The 24,963-nt window shown below is 42.2% G+C and overlaps 1 protein-coding gene across 1 annotated transcript; it reads left to right on the forward strand.

Annotated features, from left to right (window-relative positions):
- Positions 1 to 1,805: 1,805 nt before the first annotated feature.
- inpp5l (inositol polyphosphate-5-phosphatase L) lies at positions 1,806 to 24,230 on the forward strand. Its single transcript, XM_035166617.2, has 16 exons — positions 1,806 to 2,657; positions 9,385 to 9,426; positions 9,840 to 9,940; positions 10,701 to 10,788; positions 16,340 to 16,403; positions 17,009 to 17,112; positions 17,363 to 17,415; positions 18,871 to 18,990; positions 19,713 to 19,797; positions 19,926 to 20,021; positions 20,105 to 20,179; positions 20,515 to 20,588; positions 20,670 to 20,781; positions 21,286 to 21,354; positions 21,439 to 21,498; positions 22,398 to 24,230. Exons 1-15 carry the CDS (start codon positions 2,598 to 2,600, stop codon positions 21,478 to 21,480), a joined length of 1,185 nt encoding a protein of 394 aa, XP_035022508.1. The 5' UTR covers positions 1,806 to 2,597; the 3' UTR covers positions 21,481 to 21,498; positions 22,398 to 24,230.
- Positions 24,231 to 24,963: the final 733 nt, after the last annotated feature.

Raw genomic sequence — 24,963 nt, forward strand, 5'->3', positions numbered from 1 at the left:
ATTTTCCAAAATCAAATAGTTTTTCACCTGCTATTTTTGTATTTTAATGTTTTTACTCCAAACAGTCCTGCTTTAATCAGTTGCTTTTCTTTGTAGAGAAACCAGGCCTCTGGTAACATTTCGTGTTTGATTTATTGTCCAGCGGTCAACAAGTTACAACAACACAGTCTGACATGATGATTAGGAGCCTTTTTGAAAACCATTTATTTTGCATTTGTTTCCCAAGCAAAGAAATGAGGCTCAGTAAGATTTCTTTCCACGGATGCCTGCTGCTGATTCTTTAGCAGCTGCTCCATCCAAACCCGGGGCCTCTTCTGCCTGCAATAAATAGACTGTCGCAGTCTCCTTTCAGAGAGGTTTCCCCCAACCTTTAACTTTCTTTCCAGACCGGTGATGGACATGGCAGCATTGTTTTACACCTCTGTTGTGTTGGTTTTAAATGGATCTGTTGACGCTAGTGAATAAAGAGCTCAGTGCTTAGAGGAGGAGTCAGAGGAAGCAGCGAGAACAGCTCGAAAAGCTTGGCTGTGTAAAGCACGCCATGGTTGAACTGCTCATTAGCAGCACTATGGAGAGCAAAAGTTACTTCCCCACATGCAGCAATCTTTGGCTTTAGCCCAGGCTGGAGCTCAGACACTGAGGTGGCACAGATCCATCTTACACCGAATGAGGGGGTTTACAGCTACAGAATGAGCTACTGTAGCTGTGTTGTAAAACACTGTGGTTACTCTGCTGTAGTGTTGACTGGAAGCTGTAAGAGGAAGCAGGATTTTCTGGAGAAAATTACAAAACAGTACAGTCATGTAAATTAAAACAACGTTTTGTGTTTGCACTCGTCCAAACTGATGTGACCTTTTCTGCTGGTGCAGGACTTTACGCCAGAGCAGGACATGGGGCTGTGCATTTGTATCTCTTAACAAGGAGGTGATGTTTGTTTGTGAGCCAGATTACACAAAAACTAATGGAAGGATTTCCACGAAACTGGAAGGATGTGGTATGGGTCGGGGAAGAACCCATTTAATTTAAGTGCAGATCCAGATCTATGGAGTTTAAATGGGATTTCATAAGGGTGCTGGTGGGGTTATGTACTCTACTTGGTGCCTTTTTTTCACAATAGGTGAAATAAGACCTCCACCAACAACATATAACCTTTTAGCAGGAATGGATCCAAGGGTGGTGCCAGGGGGTCACTGCACCCAGCTGCAATCTGATTGGCCCCTGAAGTGCCCCTGTCCTGTCATCTTCTCTTTTAATGAACTACGAAAGATACTATCAATAAATATGACAATTTCTTAAGACTTAATTTTCTATGGAACACTTTTCAAACTGTATTCAATGATGTGTGACTTTGCTTGAAGCTGTACAGCTAACAGTAAACAAGGAATGACTTAAAGGTTCAGTGTGTAGAATTTAGTGACATCTAGTGGTGAAGTTGCATGTTGCAGCTGAATACCCCTCACCTCCCCCTCCCCTTCCAAACATGAAGGAGAACCTGTGGTAGCCTTCAGTTGTCATAAAAACCTGTTTGTCCAGTTTGGACAACTGTAAAAAAAACATGGCGGCCTCCGTAGAGAGGACACGCTCCCAATGTAAATATAAAGTATTTAAATATAAAGGGCTCATTCCAGGGTAAAGAAAATAACTCGTACAATTTAGTTGATTACACACTAGTGAAAACATCACAATTATTTAGTATTTCTGCCGAAAAATCCCTTTTCCCCTAAATCTTACACACGCAACCTTTTAAACGTGCACCTTACTGAATCAGAAATTGTGGATGGATGTTGAACATATAATCAACCCCTCTGTGTAAATTGAGGGCCCTTTATGGCCCCTGACTTAGAAAAAAGCTTAGATCCGCCACTGCCTTTCAGGCATATAGAGTGGAGAATAAATTAGACAGGTGCTCTTGTGAAAGGATGATTCATTTTAAGAGAAAGGGATTTGACAGTTGTAACTTCCTGTCTGGACTCTGAGCCTATGTGGAGTGGTGAGTTTAGAGCCCTTCAGGTATTTTTTAAAGGCCTCAGGTGATCATGGAATTCTGCAGATTTGTTTTTGGGGGCTGGCTGGCTGATGTCCACGAGGTTACATTCTGTTCATGTGAAACAAGGTTGTGACTGAACATGAGGAAGAGTTGCACAGACTCGTGGGCGGAGCAGCTCACTTCACAGCAGTAGTTGTGTGAGCGGTGGTTTGTGCAGGAGGCAGCAGATGCACCGTCCAGTCTAAGTCTGCTAAGAAGCCACTAGTCCAATTAACCAGGAGGAGCAGGAGGAGGAGGAGGAAATCCATGAAGCCTGGTACAGCAACTCGACGATGGACATGACTCCGGTGTGTGATGAAGAGCAGCAGCAACAGCAGCCATCAGGAAGCGGCAGGAGAGTGAGCAGTGAGGTGCTGGTGTGAACCTGAACCGTCCACACCGGATTCCTCCCGCCTCTCTCCCTCTCTCCCTCTCTCTCTCTCGGGTGAACCCTGGTTAAGCTCCCGGGCAGGAGCCGCTGCTGCCTCGGGCCTGGACGCGCTCCTCTCCCCGCCGACTGCTGCGGAGTCTCGCCCCCCCGGACTCGCGGAGTTGGATCTTCTCCTCCAACATGGACACGTTCACCGATGTGCTGCTCGTCACCGCCAACGTGGGCTCGCTCTTCGACAATGTAAGTAGTCCGCGATATTAAAACTACACCAGACCGCCGCGCTGCCAGGGGATTAGACTTAGCGCTGATAGGCTCACACGGGCCGGGCTTTGCCTTCAGCGGGCTCCGCTCACACTCTTAAACTCTCGTCGTTATAACTCCGCTGTGTTCTGCCTCACAGCGGAGTTTCACCGTCAGCTGTCAGTCCCATGTGCTCTGTAGTATTCATCCGCTGCCGTTCATTAACAAAGTTACTGTGCGAAGATGCGCAGTCCGAGTGGACCCTTCAATCAATCAATCAATCAAATTATATTAGTATAGCCCATATTAACAGATCATAATTTGTCTCAAAGGGCTTAACACGGTGCAAACATCCTCTGTTCTTAACCCTCAACAAGAGTGAGGAGAAACTACCAAAACACTCTATTAACAGGGATAAAAACAAATAAAACCTCAGCGAGAGAACACTGTGACCCTGAGAGGTCACATTTAACAACACTCACAATGTATAGATAGGTGTGAATCATACTATCATACTAAAAAACTAGTGTAGAATTTACAGTAAACATTTGACAACAAAGTTGCCAATGAAATATTGTAAAATTGCTCTTGGTACGTATACATATACTGTAAACACCTTTTTGTATAATTTACAGTGAACACCAGACAAACACTTTGCCGAAAAGTACAGTTAAATTACTTTTGGTACCTACACACGTACACACCAAAGAATCTACAGCACCCTGAATCTATAACAGGTGCTTTATAAATAAAATAGCCTTGCCTTACAGTAGACATCTGGCAGAAAGTTGCCAATAAAGTATTATAAAGTTGCTGTTGGTACCTAAACATACACTGGAAAGAACCTTCAGTATAATTTACAGTAAACACCTGGCAAAAAGGTTGCTAATAACAGAATGTAAAATTGCTGTTGGTACATATACATACACTGTAAAGAATTTAGAGTAAACACCTGACAAAACTGGCAACAGTAAATGACAGGATACCACTTACAAGTGTTTGCTGTATGTAATTTACCACCGTTTATTTAGTTTTAACAGAAAAACAGCAATTTGGCTAATTGTAATCTAGTTCATATCATTATCTTGTATTCTATTCAAATCAAGCCGTTGTGAGATATTAATTCCAGAGAACGCTCGCACAATTGGGTCTGGGCTTTCTCCGGGGTTTGTCTTTCACATATGCAATACACAACAGGAGATACTGCGGTCAGGCATGTTCACAACAAGGCAGAAATCTCAGGAGCGTTCAGGTGAGAGGTGGTGCAGCAGGCAGGATGTAATATTAAGTAAAATAAGTGTTAAGAATGTATTGAAATGTTTTGGTTCTGCCTACTAAAATTGTTTTAATATGAAAGAGACTGCCTGGTTAAATAACGGTTTTAAAAGTCACAGAATCCGACAGGTCTCAAACATAGACCACTACCCGGACGTCTTAACTCAGTTTACTTCATGTGAGTTCTGCATAAGTTTTAATTTCTCACACTGAATCAATCATCCATCACATCATCCAGTATTTGTATAAACTGATCCTCAGTGTGGACCCTCTCCAGATGTGACCCTCCTGTATCATCATCACCTCTCACATTCTGTCTCTTATCACCAGTTACATACTTCACTTATCATCATCACTTATCCTTATCATACTTTACTGCATTTACAGCCTTACTGGTGTCACTATATAATGTTACATGCGTTCTAGTTTGTAGCCAAGTCTGAGTTTAAAAAAAAGGGATTAAGGAGATCTGGCTGTATTCTTAACGCTTGGCTAAGTATCCAGTGGTTTGTATTCTGGCCTCGACTGGCTTGATGAAACGTTTAGACCGAGGAGGGAGGAGGAGCTCTTACGCTCATGGAAATTTGGCTCCGGACCATGTTTCCGGTTGCCCGATCTGGCTCCAATGAAAACATGTTAGATCCCATTGTGGGAAATATGTAAACAGATGAGTATCTTCCCCAGGGGAGTTGAGCCTTTTTCTACTCACTTAGGCCCCTCTATTTCTATAAACAAACGCTCTTAAACGTTCACTCAAACTTTGGGATAAGAGCCAGTCCTTAAGCACCTCGCAGGATAAATCCTATTGCATTTCAGCTAATTCTGTATATGGATATCTTGGACCAACATTGTCTTAAATAGATCCACAGGCTGGATTCATCATGGGTAACAATGACTTTAGAACAGTGCTGCTGGGAAACTCACTGGACCTGTTGTCTGACACATCGCTCCTCTTTTTGCCACAGATGGCAGGAATATGCTGTTTTATTGCTGGATTTTAAGTGTTTCAGGTTTTCCCCTTCTAATTTGTACTGTCTTCTTATGTCTCTGACTTTTTATTACAAAAGCAGAATTGCATTGTGGCTATAATTGTCGTGTGAACCTTATCTCTAAACCCTATAGAGTTACATATGAGCGCTGTTGTCCTGCGTTTGTGTTCATGGACAAATAATTAAAGAGGAGTCCCTCAGTTCACAGCGGCTATAAGCCACAGTCACCCACGCTGCACTACCATGCAAATACACTATGCAAAGCCGATCTCTGGTGGGCTGAATGCACCTGGCCTCGCAGAAGACTGAGGCATGTGCGTGAGCAACAACGTGAAAATGTATAGTTGCCAGGACATTTGTTGATTTGATTCTTTGCCTATCACTGTAGGAAAAAACTGTTTTAGAGTTGAGGAGGATTCTTTGGCATGAGAATCAGAAATGTAATAAACTTATTCACCATCAGAACAAAACAGAAATATTTTTCACACCCAAGTCAAGTTGTTTTTTTCTGTCAATATGTAATAAAATAAATATTGCTCCATTGGATCCATTATCTATATTTCCCTTATCCTTTAGAGGGCTGCGGGGGGGGGGGCTTGAACAAATCCCAGCTGATATTGGGCAAAAGATGAAATACACCCCGTAGAGTTCGCCAGTCCATCACTGCACTGACTTGCCAATGTCTCCACTTAAAAACCTATTTTTAGGTGCAGCACCCTGCTACTAAGAAGAAGTAGTTTTACGGTACACTAAGTTAGAATTGGGGGAACGTTGCCACTTGAGTTCTCACCCTCACCCCGAGCGCCTTTTCTTTCTCTCTATGTAACTTTGGTGAGTGATCTCCTGTGGGAGGTTTGTAACTTTCTGATAGTCGCAACTTAAGCTGCCACAATCGGACCCAACAAGTTCAAGTGTAATGTTTAATTGGAGATCCGTAAAAAAGACTTTGAAGTTATTGAAAAATCAAGAGTTTAGTGTATTTGTTGCTGTAGCAGTGCTTTTGTTCACGAAGTCGGAAAATGAGATTTATAGGCTTTGTTTTTTTCTCTTTTTCTCAACATGAAAACCATCACTCGTACATGGAGCCCAGCAGAATAAATCACCATGTGTGGCTGCAGAGGGCGCAGCTTAGTAAAAGTTACATAGTGTTGCTTTAAACTAACAAATATCCAACTTTTGCTTTGTGCATCTTTAATATCTACAGTGTCCGTGGGAGTCTCCCTGTTTGTCCTCACAGAGAGGGATATGCTGATTAACGTTCAGCCTGGTTGCACACGTTTCTGTGTGTAAAGTTTATCTGCCGGCTGCTTTTCTCATACATGTTTTACAGTATGCCCCACTGTGAAATGGCTATGCAATATTAAACACACCCTCAACACCCATCCTATGGTGTGTGGACCATGGCCAGATTAAAGCAGGTGCAGCTACACTTCCTGGAACATACAGCCAGTGGAACGAACAGGATATAATATTTCCAGACAATCCTTATTGTTTGTTTTAACCCTGCTCAAACTATTTCCTGTCTGAGATTAATGGCGACTTGCTTTCCATTTGACATGTTTTTCTATTAGTTGTGAATAGACTTCAAACCCACAAGCTGTGATAACGTTTTCATATTTTTTTATTATTGTTTGGTTTTATCTGGACCCCAAATTTACTAGTATGATGAAGTTAATGTTAATAAGTTTGTGTAGCGTGAGCCAGCTAACTTAGCCAGCTAACTTAGTTAGTGTTAGCTTGTCAGCTAAATGGATTAAACAGTGATGCTACAACAGTTTGTACTGTAACGTATCATAGACTGTATATAAAGTTAGATGGCACAGCTCTTCTTCCTCCCGTTGTGTTCAAATGAAGCTAAGTATCCTGGTTATGATCGTGGGGTGGTGCCGCGGTATCAAGGGCTCACTGATGAACCCATTTAACCAATCAGGAGTCAGTCTCAGCTGTCAATCAATATGTTTCACCCTGTTTTTATACCATGAAATGACTGAAACCATCTTTAAAAAAATGTATTGAACTACTGACTTCTATTTTCTTTTTACATTTTGAGAATAAAGTAGATATGTTGAGACTTAAGTTGAAATGTTCAGAATAAAGTCAAACTAAATCATAGGTAGATTTTTTTTGTATTTCGAGCAGTTGACCGGGCAGTTGTTTGTGCAGTTTCTTCAAAGGCCTGATACTGATCTCCAGTCTGTGTTTATGTGCTAAAAGAGAGAATATTCAGTTTGTGCAGTTTTACAGGCAGTCATATGTGTGCTCACGATTGTTGAAGTGAGTTTGTTTTATATATTCTTAAAATGCAATTTTAATCTTTATATCAAGGTTATTCTTGACATTTTAACTTTATTCTTGATATGCAAAATTTAATCAAAAAATCTCCCCCCCTGATTTTGTTTCTCTTTACTTACACAACATTTTGACTTTTTTCTTGACATTTTGACTTTACCAATACGCCCTTGGTGGGGGATATGGCCTATACTGCAGCCAGCCAGTAGGGGGTGATCAAGATGATATATTCTATGTGAAGTATATGGAGATTTAAAGGGACATAGCATGCAAATTCCACTTTGTTAGTGCTTCTACAGGTTAATGTGGGTATCTGGCATGTCTACCAACCCAAAACCTGGGAAAAACACTGCTACATGTTGTTATAGTTCCTCTAAGTCAGAAACGTCATGCTTGAGCGACTCGATTGCGCTTCCTGGGTATTGTGTCGTAACAATACACTGGAAGTCTCCCTACATGGTCTTGGCCCCCGTCCCCCACACTCGTTACTTCCGGGTTTACACCGAGGCTGCGAGGCAGCGCAGCGCCGTTCCCAAGCACGCAGCCGGGCTGTTCACACGGGACGAGCATTTCTCCGCTGGTCAGCCCGCGATTCACTCACATGTGGCATTTGTCTGGATCGTTGGGACTGGGAGGCTGCAGCAGCTGCTCGGGAGCGACCGCTCTCCCGTGCGTGAGCTGGAATTTGTGTCAGCGCCACACAGCCAACAGTGTGGAAGACTTCCGCAGTGTTCAGCGCTACTGTAACCCCCGAACCCCGACATTCAACGGGTACAACAACAAGCGGAGAAAGCAGAATCGCGGGCTGACCTTATATGTACAGTCTATGGGGCTGACCAGCGGAGAAATGCTCGGCCCGTGTGAACAGCCAGGCGGCTGCGCGCTTGAGAACGGCGCTGCGCTGCCTCAGCGGTCTTCCACACTGCCAGCTGTGTGGAAGACTTCCGCAGTGTTCAGCTCTACTGTATGCCGTGTTACAGTAGTTCCGCCGGGTTACATGAGGTAACAGTGGGTTACAGTAGTTCCCGACAGTAGTTCCCGGTTACAGTAGTTACGCTGGGTACACCGGACGCGGAAGTGCCGCTGCCAGGCAGCGCAGCACCGTTCTCCAGCAGGCAGCCGCCTGGCTGTTCACACGGGACGAGCATTTCTCCGCGCTGGTCAGCCCCATAGACTGTATATATAAGGTCAGCCCGCGATTCTGCTTTCTCCGCTTGTTGTACCCGCTGAATGTCGGGGTTCGGGGTAAATGATGGTCTTCATAGCCCCCCCCACCTCTCTCTTTCTCTCTGTCTGTCTGCTTGTGTGCTTGTAGTGGATGGGCAGAGGGGAGACATTTAATTATGTGATTGGGAAAATTAAAACTCCAGGACAACAAGGGGAATACAAAGTATGGGATGCATATTTGATAATTTATATCATATAAAATATGTAATTTATATCGTTTAAAATCATGGGGGGAGAGGGGGAGGGGGAGCTGGCTCATTAGCATTTAAAGGAACAGGCACTCAAAACAGGTCGCTCTGTGGAGGGCTGTTTTATACAGGGTAAAAGGGTGCTGTTTTAAATGATCCTTGTGGTATTTTGACCAAAGTATGTTACAGACATTTCATTAAGACCCCAAGGAACCATATCAACTTGTGGTAAAATGGGCATGCTATGTCCCCTTAACATTGTATACAATGGCTGGTGCTTCCTTGTGGTGTAGATGCAGGTACTGGAGGTATTTAGGTGAGATGGCCGGCGCCACAGAAACCTTTAGATTTATACTCCTATGAAATATGGAGAGGAAATGAAAAGTTCACAGGATTAAAGATTTTATAAGGAAAAACTAAGGAGGAGAAAAACAAATTATGGTTGTAAAAGAAAAATGTTTCTGTTTAATTTGAATTTGAATGATTTATTCAAAAGTGTTATTTATATATTCAGGTTTGTTTTTGACTTGTTTTTTACTGGACACGAAATTATATTCTTGTTCCATATCTGATGTGGTATAAGGTACCTGTTTGCCATTATTAATAAAAAAAATTCTCCACGGAAATGATATGTTAATGTTTTGTTTACTGATCCCACTGTGGCCAGAACATAAATTAATATGGATTAGCATTTGATTTGGTCTCTTACAGGTTGAATGCAAGCTTTTGACGATTTTTTTTCTCTTTGTTATTTTACAGTTGGGTGAAATTCAAAGTGAATGGTTACTAGAGCTGTATAAGGTAAGTTTTGGCCTCCAAAGTTTTGGATCAATAATTTATAGATTCAAACATTTGCACTCCTGCCATATGTTGCTCTTAGATTTTTGCTCTTAGTCCAATTCAGGCAACAACACATTTGTCACACATAGTTTTTTCTAGCTCACTTTTGTAGGCTGCTGCTGCATCATCACTCTGACGATATACCGACTTACACAACTGCTGCCTGTGCCTCTAGAAAACAGATACTGTGCTGATAAGTGAAAACAAAGCCCCACTGGGCCCAGCACAGAAACTCAATAAGAGAAAAAGTCCACATGACCTCTAATGGATGGTTAACTTCCTCCTGTAACACACAGCGTTGACCTTCATCACTCCTCGTTACTCTGTAATGTCAGATGTGTACACTGAGGGCTGCTTGCTACGCTTTGTTACAGACTGTCCACAGCTACAAGCCTCAGTTCATCGCCCTGCACTTCCAGGAGGTGGGAGGGAAGGACTACATGGTGAACATGGGCCATGCAGAAAACTTCTTCAGGTACGATTCATGTGCAGAATTCATGACCCTCGCCCCACAATGTTAAAGAAAATTAAAATATCTTCCTGGATCCCCTCCCAGATCTTGATCCACACCAAAATTTGATGTGTTTTTCTCTGTCCCATACCACATCCTTCCACCAAGTTTCATGGTAATCCGACCAGTGGTTTTTGGCGAAATTCTGCTAACTGAATTTCATTGTAATTTGGTGGATTGTGTCTATGGGCCAAGAAAGAACCCTTTTTGACTTGTTCATTTTCACTTCCTTTGATTGCAAGACTGTGAGGGTGGTTTTGTCGTTTTTTATGTAAATTCTCAAAGAATAATTTAGAGACCTTAATGAAAAATCGAGTATATTAAGAAGACTGATCTCTATGTGTGTGAAATTTCACAGCTTCATCAAACTTGGTCTTTTGTTAATGTTTTGACTGAGAGACCCCTAGTGGCCAAAGTTATATTGTTTAAGAGGAGTACTGGGCTTCAGCAGTGGTGTACACACTCTACGAGTTCAGTTTATAACATTTCAGAAAATGTAAAAAAAAATAATAATACTAACCCTAACCCAAAAAGACACATTTTCAAAATGTAGAACAAGTGAAGCTTTGGCTTTTTTGTTTTAAAAATGCTTTAAAAGTATTAAATAATCCTAATAATTTTGTTTCAGATTAATTGTCTAATCTCTTCTCTTCATCCACAGGAACAAGCTTTTTAGTTTGTGTTGTCGCCTCCTGACTGATCTGTTGTGTTGTGTTGTTTCCAGGAGCATTGAGTCCCATCAGGAAATGAAAGACTACAACAGGGTGTGCATCTATGTGGACAACAAGTTCCAAGCAGAGGACAGCTTTACAGTAAGAAACACTGAGTCCTCAGACAAATCCCAGTAGTTCACACCTGCTTCCACTAGATGGAGTCCTCCTCCATGTTAGTGCTCAGTGGCAGTTGGAGCTACTGCTTGGATCTGCTATGACAAGATTCAAGATTCAAGAGTTTATTGTCATATGCACAACGATAACATTAAGCAGTTGCTTGCAATGAAATGCTTGGGTCACAGGCTCTCTTATAACAATGCTCAATCAAAATTTAAAATTTAAAATAAAATATACATATCTAAAATATATATATACACCTAAAGAAAAAAGAAAAACAATAGTGCAAGTGTGTGCAATAGTGCAAATATGCAATAGTGCAAATATGCTAAGGTGCAGAGTTATGACAGATTGGAGGAGTTTAAAAGTCTTATGTCCTGGGGGATGAAACTGCCTCTGAGCCTGGTGGTGCGGGCCCGGATGCTGCGGTACCGTCGGCCAGACGGCAGCAGGCAGAACAGTTTATGGCTGGGGTGATAGGGATCTTTAATGATCCGGTTGGCCTTCTTCCTACACCGCTGGGTGTAGAGGTCCTCCATGGATGGTAGCTCTGTCCTGGTGATGTGCTGGGCAGACTTCACCACCCTCTGTAAAGCCTTACGGTTGAGGCGGTGCAGCTGCCGTACCAGGCGGTGATGCAGCCAGTCAGGATGCTCTCTATGGTGCACCTGTAGAAGTTGCAGAGAATCCTGGCATCCATGTTGAGCCTCCGCAGCCTGCGGAGGAAGAAGAGCCGCTGTCTGGCCATCTTCCTGATGGAGTCTGTGTGGTTGGTCCAGGTCAGGTCATCACTGATGTGGACCCCGAGGAACCTGAAGCTGCTGACTCGCTCCACCGTAGTCCCGTTGATGGAGAGGGGGGCGTGTTCTACTCCTTGTCTCTTCCTGTAGTCCACGATCAGCTCCTTTGTTTTGCTGGCGTTGAAATGGAGGTTGTTGTCCTGGCACCAAGATGTCAGGGCTCTGACCTCCTCTCTGTAGGCCTTCTCATCGTCGCCGGTGATCAGGCCTATGACGGTCGTGTCATCAGCAACTTAATGATGGTGTTGGAGCTGTGGGTGGCCACGCAGTCATGCGTGAACAGGGAGTACAGGAGAGGACTGAGCACACAGCCCTGGGGGGCACCGGTGTTTAGAGTCAGGGTGGAGGATGTGGTGCTGCCTATCCGCACCGCCTGTGGTCTGCCCGTCAGGAAGTTCAGAATCCAGTCACGGAGGGCGATGTTGAGCCCAAGGTCTCTGAGCTTGGTGACGAGCTTCAGGGGCACGATGGTATTGAATGCTGAACTGTAGTCAATGAACAGCATTCTCACATATGTGTCCCTCTGGTCCAGGTGGGAGAGGGCAGTGTGAAGGGTGAGGGAGATGGCAAGGAGCTGGTTGTAGAGTGGAGCATCATAGATAGTGCTTTTATGTGTGTAGCACACATTTTAACTTGTAAAACTGTCCATATCAGAGAATGTTGACGTAGGTTATATGTGTGTATTTAACACATTTAAAGGTTTGTATTTACTGTGGAAAATAGAGACCAAAAACAGCTTTCTAATAATGGAGGTGACAACATGTGGCTGCTACATAGAGGCTGAGATGTGATGAAGACATTTAATCCAATTCAATAAAAGATCTGGAGTGAAACCCTGTGCTCATTAAATGTTGTTAATCTGACCACAAAGTCATTTTGACTGTATCAAAGTCAATATTTGATCGGCAATTCTTTTTTTGATAAAGCAAAATGGGCATTATGGGAGATTTGATCAGAGACTGTCCTGTATGTCTCATTGAAAGTTTGCTTTTTGTGATGAAGACTTTTTTGTGATTGAAAAACAAAAACAAAATGTTATCAGTACACTCTGTTTTAGGTGTGCAGATTCCGCCTCTAACAAGAATCTGTTTTCCTCTGTGAGTTGTTGTTTATGAGTTTGGTACATTACTCTCAGGTATTCAAACAACTTCTTATGTAAGGCTCATAGATCTCAGATAGACAATGGAAAACAGAGTTGTATAAGTGACACAATGTGGGCACAGACCTGGCACCGGCAGGAGATATTTTAAAGACAGGTTTGTCGTGCCATTACCCTACATCTCTTTATCATCCTATATCGTTGCACCCAGAGACTGTCTGCATAGCTGAAGTCAACTGGTCATAACAACTGCTGGGACGTCACCCGGGTCATGATGCCGACCTCGATGCCCCACATCTGTCCTGACAGAGATTCCAATAGTGACTCACACAGCATGAGGGTGTTTTCAGCATCTATTGTATGATTGAATTGTGTTTTGTAATTGCTCCTAATGCGTTTTTCAGAGATTCCGTTCAGAGGTGGTTTTAACACCCATCTTAAAGGGATTCGATCCCAAGTGGTCAGTGTTAATTTTATGTGTGACCGCACCCCCATGCGTCCTGAAACCCACTTTCTGGCCACATTCTTTTTGCTGTGTAAACACAAATGTGTGTGTAGCTGACGTCCTCTGATTCGTTCCTGTTTAGATGTTTTTTTTGCGCTTCTTAGTGACCATTCATTGATTTGTTTGTGGCCACCGCCACATTATCAACACTGATTACCACATCATGATCAATACTTTTTCTTGTATTGGTAAAATATGTCTGCGCACAGTCATTCATTCAGCCCCTCCTGACTCTGCTCACTCTCTTTCACTCTCTGTTTCTCTCTCTCTCACTCACACACACACACACACACACACACACATTGTCATCAGACACATCTGTAATGTCTAAAACTGGGTAAAAACATAATTTGGTCTTCGTGAACAGAAATGACGCACGTGATTATTGCATACAGAGCAGGAGAGTGAGATCCAATCACACGCAGTCACAGGAGACACATTCAGGATGCATTTTTATTCCAGAAGTGAACAGACAGACGTAACGCTGACCCCTTATGATCGGAGCTCTCAGGACAGATGTTAATACCGGGTGTGAACAGGGCCAGTGTTAGTTTGTGCCCTGGTTTGGTGGGGGGGCGGTAACACCTCCCCAGGGAAGAAAAGTGGCTGCGTACTTCTTAAACTATTAACCCTCACTCCTCCCAGGTGATACCCTCACACTGCATGTGTGACAGTAGGGGTCAATGGCAGCATCTGTAGACTGTAGGTGTGTGAAGTAAAAAAGGGGGAAGTCAATGGCCAGGTGTGTGTGTGTGTGTGTGTGTGTGTGGGGGCAGGCCAGACCAAACTCAATACATTTAACTCCAGATTAAAACTATTGATCCTAGCCTATTTGTGCACGATAAATAAAGTGTGCGAGGGGGTTGGAAGACAGCTGGGACTAAGTTTCCCCTGCGCTCCGAGTGTTCGCACCCTCCACTCTTTGCCCTGAGAGGGTTGCGCCCCCCCACCGCCGCTCCTAATGCCTCATTCTCATTTCGTCGGTGCCACCCGCATTGATTTTCAATTTGTTTCCCCCTGGCTGCAGATCATCAGTTATGTGGCCAAGAGAGAGTTTGGGGGGTTCTCCTCTCAGGGCTGCAGGAGTGGAGGGGGCTGACTTGCATGCATTCCCAGTACAAATGGTGTTTTGATAAAAAATCACTTGTAAGTCAATATTTTTTTATTAAACTGTGCACAAACCTGATTGATGAAGATAGGTGTTTGGCAGAGTATGTGGAGGAGAATGTGCATCTGTGTTTGAGTGTGTGCTTTGCTGCACGGTTTGACCGGTTTGTGTTACTGATCCAACATAAACAAGGCCACGTTTAGTTAAAAAAAAAAAGCTAATTATCTCGATCATCCTTGATTTTCCCACAAGAATAATTAATGTACTCTTTTTTTTTTTTTAAGCTAAAATAATATTTTTACTTTTTCTAGACCTTCTCCTCAGAAATATTTGTGTTTGATTTAGTTAAAAACAAAAGAAAACTTTCGGGCTTGTACCTGAAGAAAAGATGTCTGGCCTTGCTCTAACCTCGCTCCCTCAGTTTGGACAAGTTGGTCACTAATTGCCGCTCACTGGAGCCGACAATGGAGACTCTTCCATTTTATTAAATGAGGAGGACTTTGGCACTGAAGATAAATGATCTCTTCAGGGAGAGATCTCTCATGCTCTGGCTGGATGGGGAGGGGGCGGTGCACCGTGGCTCGTCACGCCCCGAGCCCTCCGAGCCCTGGCTTATTTTTCTTTGTCCCCCCCCCCACTCCACCAGTCACAGCGGCAGCACTGGCAGACAGCAGGCCTACTGCTTAATACCTTTTAAATTGTTTTAATTTTCTGTCTCTATTGATCTCGCGGGGCATGATTAATCAGATCAGTGGAGCAGGCAGTTAGTACATTAAAAATTGTCAGCACCACGTCAGGGATGATTGGGCGCTGAAGTGTGTGTCTGAGGGATAGCATGTGGATGTGTTGTGCAGCCACGCGTCGGCTTTGTGCGGCTAAATTCTTTTTAAAGTTTCATGTGTCTTTGGGAGAGTAACGATGAACTGTGTCGTACTGTATCGTTCAATACAAGGCTCACAATTCAACTCGCATGATGGGGGAATAAAACGATTCAATCCATCATCGCAGCAGCTGAGATGATTACTCCTGTTTCTGACATCTTACTTTGTGTTTCATTGTTCATCACTGCAGAGAAAACCTCTAAAAGCTATTGTTGAATTTCAAAATGCTGAAAATATCTAATGTTTTTATGAAGTTTAAAGTTGCAATTTGAAAAAGGACATGTTTAGGACATTTAAGAAATAATGAATTCTTTCAAATTGCAAATTTTATCTTTAAAAAAACTGTTAAATATTCCAGTGAAAATATATGTGGTTCACATGTTTAGGCCCTCCATAGATTTACTACATTTAAAATACTAGTTCAGTCAGATGCTGGTTGCATCTCTCTCTGAAACTGTAAAAGTGACCTACAGTAATTGAGACCGACTGCAGGACTCAGTCCACAGAGCCCTGAATCCACGGCTGCTGCACAAAGAGCTGTTCACCTGTTTATTCAAAGTTCTGTGAAGCTCGACGCAGTACGCAGAACCAGGAACTGGAGGATCAATTGTTGTTGCTGGTGTCATGCTCGACGACGTCACTTATTTAAAGTTATTAGTATTGAGGGTATCACACATCGAAATTGCACCAATTTCATCACTGCACTTACTTGGGCCTTAACAACACACGTGCAGAGTGTGAAGCCGACAGGATGAATGGTTCTTGAGATATGTGAGCCACAGGCAGACAGAGATTTTTCTAGAATTAGTAGATAGATGTGATAAAATAAAAATTATTCTGATGTTACTGAAATTTTTTTTTAATTCGTAAGTTGACTTTTTCTGGACTTAACATCAAAATTGAGCTTTTGGTCATTTTCTTGCTTTTCCTTGCAGCAGCTGTCTCAAAGTAAAGGTGTTGACAAAAATAACAAGAGTAATGTTCCACTTTAGTGGGATTTGTCTCACACTTTTTTTAGATGCTTCAGTTCCTAAGTGATTTAACAGAAACCGATCTTGCATACGATAACTTGTGTTGCTCCCAGCTGCATTTATCGGATATTGTAAAATTAGAACACTCTTAATTTCTGTCTCTCCGCAGGCTCTGGGCAGCATGTACTTCATCCACAAGACGCTGAAAGACATCTATCAATATGACTTTAATGGTAAAAACTTGAATGCTTAATTGTGACATTCACATTGATTGTGATTATTTTATTATTCATTAACTGATGACAGAATTATGTCCCTTTTTTCTTTGTAAAAACAAAGGAAGTAGTATTAGCTCAATGTAAACCACTCCCCTTTTATCATGTACTGTTTCGGTAATGTTACATAAATGCTCATAATTTCAATGTTGTGCATGATTGACAAGATTCAGGTCATTTTTCTAAACCAGGAAGAGCAAAACAGTTTTCGGTGTGTAACGACACTTTGATGGCCGCCCCACCTGACCATGTATTTGCAAAGAACCTGAATCTAAAGTGGAGCTGTTATTTTCCTGCTGCATAGTCCAGTCACGTTAGGTGTGAAAAAGCTCCTCAGAAAAGCTTATGGAAGAACCATAAACATCCCGGAGCTGCCACTCGCCGCGTGGCCCCAAACCGATTGTTGCTCGCCAAACGCAGTCTAATGGCTCGCTTATAGATTCTCTCATCACGTATGCCGCTCTGATGAGGTTAACACCAGTTTATTGATTGCTGTTTGCATGTTTTCTCACTCTTTTACATGTCACGCTTCTCTCCCCCCATCTCTCTCCCTCTCCGTGCAGTTAAGGATTTTAAAGCGGTGTCAGGGCAGAGCAAGTACGTGGGCTCCCTGGACGGGGTCACCACAGTGGAGAAAGAAAAATTCCCAAAGAATTTCTGGCCTGATGTGAGTTCGCACGCATGAGTGTGCATCTGTGTATGGCTGCATCCATGTGCAGGTGTAGGGAGGGGTACGTGTGGGCTGAAGGGAGATGTTGTTGGGACAAATGAGTCTACTGGGGCTGTGGGGGCCGTCTGCCCGCTCTGACAGGGAGATGAGACAAATTATGTGGGAGAATCAATAATTATCAGTTTGGCCCTTCAAACATTTGGAGCGCTGCTGTTTACTCACTCACTCTAATCTGTCTCTGTTGCAGTTCAAGTGGTCCAGAAAGGGCTTCATGAGGACCCGCTGGATCATCCACAACCAGTATGTACCGTGCACAGACCTCACCTTTTTATAACACAGTCAAGGTCGCACTCAAACTGCTTTCAGTTTTGGTTCTTTGTGGACTCCTGCATTTATTGGAAAGCTCCTCTGATGACACATAATGAAACTGGCTCTCCCGTGACCTGAAAGCTTTTTATGTCCAGCTCTAACACCAATCTCACACCAAAGTAACCTTAAGTTTTGAAAAACTAATCTTACTTTAAGACATTAAGATGTTCATTTTAAATTTAAAGAAGCTATAATCAAAACTTCTATATTAAAATGGGTCACATGCCTACTTTTGTGAGAGAACTAAAATAGTTATTGTGACAAACCCATAAAGATTTATCACCCACATTTACTGTTTTGGTCCACTATCTAATCAGTCGTTTTCAGATTTAGCTGTTTAGTGAAAAAGCGCTGATAAACTCTCCTTTTACAACAGCAAGCTGGCAGACACATTTAGCAACTCACTGGTGAATGTAATTGAGCAGCTAAAGATGCTGGTATTTCCTTCAGCACTTGGTGGAGACCAAAACAGAGCTAAAACAGAGGGAGTCTTGGATGTATAGCCAGGTGTATTGTGGATGTGTATGCAGGCAAAACCCAGGAGGCAAATAAAAACAATGAATGCAGGTTTAACTTTCCGTGAATAAAATAATGTGGAATTCACAAAATGTTAATTAATAAACATCTGATCTGACATTCCCGCTTTCAATGCATACAAAACAAATCAGCGAGGTATAAATCCTAGCTTGGCCTCATTTGTTGTTTGAGCTCTCTCCACGTTTAGGAACAGTACTCCACTGCTGCTGCAGCAGCTCAAACTCAGACCTCCGGTTTTCTCATCACCCAAGTTATTAATATAATCTGTGTTGACCCCTCCCCAGTGTTTTACAATAACTGGAATTATTCCTTTAGTTTTGGAACTAAACTTTCCAGTTACCAGCTATTTAACATATACAGTATATGTAGCCAATATAGTATGTTGCTCTGGTGCAGATTGATATTTTTATTTACTATTAAGAAGCAGAGAACGTGTATTTCTGACACTGAATGAAAATGAATGAAACACACAGTGCTGCTGCTCTAGCCTGAGTAGTGTAGTCACTGTTTGCTCGGCTGTGGTGTTACATGGGGGGAATAACAAAAGGAGACCACAATCCATGTGCCACTGCATCACGTCGTGAGTCAACACTGCCCTTTTGTTGGGCGCACATTAATTGTCTCCCAGCGACAGCTGAAGAAAAGGAGTGAATGTTCGACACAAAAGACAAATGTGCTTGTTTGTGGTCTCGGATTTAACACGAGTGCACTTGCTGATAAGCAAGCGTTGCAGTGACACCTGTGTTGGCGCACACATATTAACACGCCCACATGCATACTCGCCTCTGGTGTGTCTTCCTCCACCTGCCTCATATCACTTTATTGTGTGTGTGTGTGTTTGCTTCACAGAGGTTTGGACCTGGTCAACGTCCACCTGTTCCATGATGCCTCCAACCTCACTGCCTGTGAATCCAGTCCTTCCATTTACTCAGCCAACCGCAAAAACGCTCTGAGATACGTCATCAACAGGTCGGCCCTGCAGCTGTGTATTAACATGACTGTAAAACGCTCAACAGGAAAACTCTGCTGATATACGTACAGACATATATTTTTGTACTATTACATCTATACACGATAACAAGCTTCTTTTCTCTCCCAGGCTTTCTCCAGTTAACTGACTAATTTAGATGTTTCATATGTAAACAGCCATCTCAGTCTTTGCACATCATCCATATGTACAAACCTTTTTATTTTACAGCACAGAGCATTACACAGTTCACAATAGAAGGCACAGTAGAAAACAAAATGAAACTCATTTTCTTCATTTATACAGCGCATTGGACAGATCGGCTTTTCCTCTTTTAAAGACATGTATTGTATGTATGTATAACACCCGATCTCAGCTGGGCACACAGAGATCTCTGCTTTTTAGAAATATTATATAAAACATAGTCCTGTATCATATTCAGTTTTTTTATCATTGTAAGAATATGCAGTTTTGGTTTGGTCCAAATATCGTCCACCTTCTGTCCAAACAGATAAATAAACAAATATTGACCTTTTCATTTACAGAACAATGTGGATACATCTTTACATAGATATCCACTAAATTTAACCAAAATGTACAATTAAAGACTGGATTAAATTACCTCTTTGAATGGATTGTGTCTAATACCTCTTTTATACCAAAATTATATATATATACACACACACGCTAAAAATAAGGTTTAATCCGTGTGTTTTGTTTCCAGGATATCAGACAGCCGTTACTCTCCTCTGCCTTTCTTCCTGTTTGGAGATTTTAACTTCCGTCTGGACACACTCAGTCTAGTCCAGGTACATTATATATATGTAATATATTTATGATATAACAACTGTTTTCTGCTGAAGCTTGTGTGTGTAGAATATGTGTATTCTATGGTATTTTAACACACACCTTCCTTGTGTTTGTTGTCTGTGAACAGCATCTGTCCACTAAGGCAGAGGCTCAGACAGTGAAGAAGGACAGCAGCAACGAAGTGGAGAAGATCATCTGGGAGGAAAAAGACAATGACCACCAGGTGAGTGAAGCAGTTCAAAAAACAGCTGACATTTTTATTTTGAAGTGCTGCCTCCGACTCCCTTGGCTTTGCCTCTCGTGCAGGTGTTGCTCCAAATTAAGGAGAAGCAGTTTGCCTACCTGCACCAGGCCTATTTCAGGGAGGACAACGTCCCGTCGGTGAGAGCGCCATCTCAACTTTCACCCACACAAACCCCATCAGCTCTGCCGCAGTCTCACAGAAACTCATGTGACGTATCTAACTTACAATTCAACCCGCTGCTTAGCAACTATCTGGCACGTCTTCGCAGATATAGATTAGATCCTATCGGTGGAAATAAGATGTGAGTGACACATCGTAAATGCAAAAGCACGGAGGTAAACAAGACTGATAACTGAGACGGTGATTTGGCTTTTCACCTGGACTGAAGTTGCACTCACTCACCTCATGATATGTTTTTTTTTACGTGTTGAGATTTCCATATCGCTGATCAGTGACGCCTTTTGTTCCTCAGCTTCTGAAATATGACAAGGAAGTCGCGGCCTTTCAGGATGTTATTAGCGAAGAGGACATCAAGTTTCCACCGAGGTAAAACTGGAAACATTCTGCGTTTAAAAACTTCCAACTCTGTTTTCATTCCTCTCATGACTCTCATCCTCTCATCCTCAGCTACCCCTACAGTGAAGAGTACACTAAACCCACCCAGTACATGAACACCCGCTGTCCTGCCTGGTGCGACCGTATCCTCATGTCACACACTGCCCAGGAATTCATCCGCAGGGTCAGTCAGTGCTTACTGTGGTTGTATTTACAGCTGAAATCCCAAACTCTCAGAATGTCATCAATTATCATGTCCACAAAGTGTAAAATATATATTTTTTAAAATCACCCTTTTTTGTGATGTTAAAGAAATTTAACAGAAAATCCAGAATTTAGGAGGTTCTCTTTCTTCACCCTCTCCAAGTTTTAGAAAAATAAATAAATAATTAATGACATTTTTTCGACATTATGGCTCACGAACATGCTAAGTTACAAAATCAAACAAATTGCTACTTTACAACACATCTTGGCCACACCAAGCATTCAAGGGGGAAGGGATTACGCTGTGAAAAGTGTGGAAAACATGTTAGTCTCTGTCTAGTGGCTCCAGTATGAACAGTATTATTGTTATCATCGTATGGTTGTGTTATCTATCCTGGGCTCATGTGCAGATCTCAACAACTGTGTTTTCTTTTAATTTGCTTTATTAATACAAATGAAAGAGAAATGAATTGTGTCTTTTCAGAGAGATGATGGTGAGAGGGGCATTGTTTACAACACACTGGGTCCTAACGTCTGTATGGGAGACCATAAGGTAACAGAGGAGAAGGTGTGAGGTGGAGGTGAACAAAGCAGCCACGCAGAGTAACTCTGGTGTGTTTTTGTGTTTCTCCTTTAGCCTGTTTTCCTCTTCTTCTCATTGAAGACAAACGACCATTGACTTGGATCCTTGTCAAGGGTGAGAGAGAGAGAGAGAGAGAGAGAGAGAGAGAGAGAGAGAGAGAGAGAGAGAGAGAGAGAGAGAGAGAGAGAGAGAGAGAAGAGAGAGAGAGAGAGAGAGAGAGAGAGAGAGAGTGAGTGTGAGTGTGTGTTCCAGAAGGAGGACTCGGAGTGTGAGAGCGATCATAGTAATCTTGCTCCTGTCCCTGGAGAGCCATAACCCCCGGCTGGCCCAGTGGACTCAGGATATGAACTAAGATGAAGTGCCTGCGGGACACAAGCTGTCCTTTGTGCCCAGTGTAGTTGGAGCACGAGCGATCAGCACCTTTCACTGATATATGTCTATTGAATCCTCTCCACTGTCACTGTGGCACCGTCCTAAGTGCATCGCTGGGCCGCTTTTCATTAATTACCATTTGGACGGTCGGCCGGAGAGAGACATACATTGTGCCGGACAGCCTATTGGCATTTTTATGGCCATGATTTTGTTTTGCTGCCGCTCAAATTTATTTGTTTTAAGGATGGACGTCTTTTTCATGAGGGTCCTTCTTCACTAGGCTGCAAAATGATGAGTTACATGCAACGAAGAGGCTTCAGGGAATTTAACTTTTGAGTCTTTAAGACAAAGTTTAGTCCAGTAAAGCAGCAACTTGGTATTTCTCAGGCTGATAAGGATGGCTGCCATATAGCGTTTATCTTGGTTACTACTTTTAAATAATAGGTTAGACTTGTTTTATAATCCCTGAGTGCAAGATTTGGTGTCTCCACCCACAGTGACCTGCACCTACACTCTGATCTACACATTCAAACTGGTTAAACTGAGTTTGACTGTATATCTGCTCTCATACCTGGGTGTGTGTGTGTGTGTGTGTGTGTGTGTGGCTGTGTGTGTGTGTGTGTGTGTGTGTGTGTGTGCAGGTCCCATCGTCGGAGCTCCTCCACACTGTCAGTACCGGAGGACTATTCAGCGTGATGGTTACCCACTAAAACCCACCCGTCAGCTGGCCACAGGGCTCGATTCAGTCCCCCCTGTGCCCTTGGACACTCCACCCTCACACCGCCGGTGTTTCTGACCGGCTCCCCATCCTGTCCACCAGAGCTTTAACGACTCGGAACACTGATCTATCTACAGCTGCTGTGAATTTCTGAAGCAGTTTTTCAGATTTTTCTCTTTCTCAGAAATCCACCAACATCAAAACCAAGTGACACTAAGGATGAAGAATTCCTGCAGGTTTTCTTTTTTTAATGGGAACCAAACATTGATGTGAAGACTCAAATGTGTGAGTCTGGACCGGGCCCTTTACATGTATGTGAACATGTAATATATTTAAATATTCCTAAAGGCGTGATTAGAGTGATTTTAGTTGTAGTTTTTTAAAATATGCCTTTTTTAACAGGCAGTGTCAGACAACCCACAGCCAACACCACGAATTTAGTCATCTTTGGCCCTTAATACTGTAATAAGTGTAATTTAGTAAATCCTCTCTGGCTGGTCAGTTGTAGGTTAGCGGTCAAATTCAGCCAATCATAATCCAGTATTACGAAACCATTTTAAGATTCAGAGTAATTTACTATTATCGTGAATCGTAAAAAATTAAATCATGAAAACTAAAAAACATGGGACCAACAATTGGAAATAATCAACACGACTGACCACATGGTGTATGCTTTTATTTTGTATTTGTCGCCATTGTGAGTTCAGGTATTTATTGTGAAGTTATTTACTGCAACACCAGCGGGAAAAACAACAGAGGAATGCTACTAGCTCGGCCTCCTGATGATGTCCTCACTCAGATGTCCCCGTTAGATAAAAAGCAGAGAGGATTTCTCAATGACATGTTTTTCTAACACAGTGGATCTAACTCCCGATAACATTTCTGATCACACGATAAAACACATTTTAGAAAAGTTTCTCATAAATGTGTCAGAGGTTTTCAATGGTGACATTATTCAGTCAGAGCGACAATGAACCAACTAAAGCAGTTTAGTTCATTTTAACCCAGAACCAGAATCTTTTTACCCTGTTGATTTTACAATGATGTCCATTCTGTGCACCAACTGTACTTTCATACTAAGTGCTTTATTCCACAGCTACAATCTCAGCAGGCCTCAACTTGTCTGTTTTTACTGTTCTCACTGAGAGTTGGTTATTTTTTTTCAGTTTGTCACAGAAAACGGCTTCGCTCTCTGTTCTGGTTGGCATCGACCATATTTCATTGCCAAAAGAATTTAATTGTATAGGCCTCATGTATGAAGATTAGGTGTGGATGTGCGAGTCACAAATCCTGTTTATATACAGTATATATATATATTTAGCACCAGAGCTGTAGTATAATGTATTTGTGATGTGTGGCTTATTGTTTTCTTTGTCTGGCTTTGAGAGAAGTTAAAACATGTTTGGGGTTTGTTGCTCATTCTGTTTTTGATTTTTGAGTGTTTTGTGAAAGTTATTTTGTCATAAACATCTTAGTGGTAAACCAGCACTCAGTATAGATTCTTAGAAATCAGCTTTTTTTTTTTTTTAAGGTTTGGTCTGTCAGTCACGATTGAAACGTTGCCATAACAACATCAAGGTCAGACTCTGTGAATCAAATCAGTTTGTGTAGATTGAATTTAAGTAATAAATGTAGCAGTTCATTTATGGACCAGTCATGGGAGTGGAGTTGGTTTTAAGGCCAGTATTACCTTTTAAATGAACCCTGGTCCAACACTACATCATTACTTTTGTAAATAAAATATTACCCTCACAAATATGTTGTGTAGTTATTTATTGGCTTTTAGCAGCAACGTCTTTTACTCTAAATCCAGTTGTAACACTGCCGGGGATGTTGATTGACAGCTTTGGGTTAAAGGAACAAACAGTCATTATATAACAAATAAATTCAGGCTTTATGCAGTAGTGAGTTGATTTCCATCTTTGGTCTCGTTGGCAACTTCTCTATCATTTCCTTGTATCCAAAAAAATGCCTCCTCCATAGTTTCTGATGATCCTATCTGAACTGAAGTCAACTGCAGTGTCCGAGATATCAGAAAAACCACGTCATACTGTTATAATAGCATTTAGCTGTGTTTTGATTCGGAGCATGCAAAAGCGCACTAATGATGCTACGTAGGTCTAGTTTAAGAAATGCGACCTAGATTGATGAGAACTGGACGTCCGACCTGCACTAGTCACAACATGTTTATTACTGTACGTCTGCGCTGTGTATTCAGTTTCCATAGTTTTTCTGAATCCAGTTGTGGATGGAGTTTTGCTTATTTTGTGGCAGAAGAGAAATCACATCGAAAACAGACGAGGCAATCAAGCCGCCCTCCAAAGCTGCAGAGGGCTGGTGTTTTTACGACGTGCTTTTTAGACTGAAAATGTTCAAGGGCCGACAAATCAAAAGACTGATTCCAACCTTTATGGAAAAAACAGATTTGAAAATAAAAAAATCACAGTTCCCTTATGAAAGATTTTATAATGTCTGATTGCCTTTAAATA

The sequence above is a fragment of the Hippoglossus stenolepis genome, chromosome 9, assembly GCF_022539355.2.
Source record: "Hippoglossus stenolepis isolate QCI-W04-F060 chromosome 9, HSTE1.2, whole genome shotgun sequence".
In the NCBI taxonomy this organism is placed as follows: Eukaryota; Metazoa; Chordata; class Actinopteri; order Pleuronectiformes; family Pleuronectidae; genus Hippoglossus; species Hippoglossus stenolepis.

Excerpts from the sequence above, each read along its gene's own strand:
- inpp5l (XM_035166617.2), top strand. The coding sequence starts at position 2,598 with ATGGACACGTTCACCGATGTGCTGCTCGTCACCGCCAACGTGGGCTCG. Across the intron at positions 9,427-9,839 it reads GGTTACTAGAGCTGTATAAG|ACTGTCCACAGCTACAAGCC; the intron begins GTAAGTTTTGGC and ends GCTTTGTTACAG. Across the intron at positions 9,941-10,700 it reads CATGCAGAAAACTTCTTCAG|GAGCATTGAGTCCCATCAGG; the intron begins GTACGATTCATG and ends TGTTGTTTCCAG.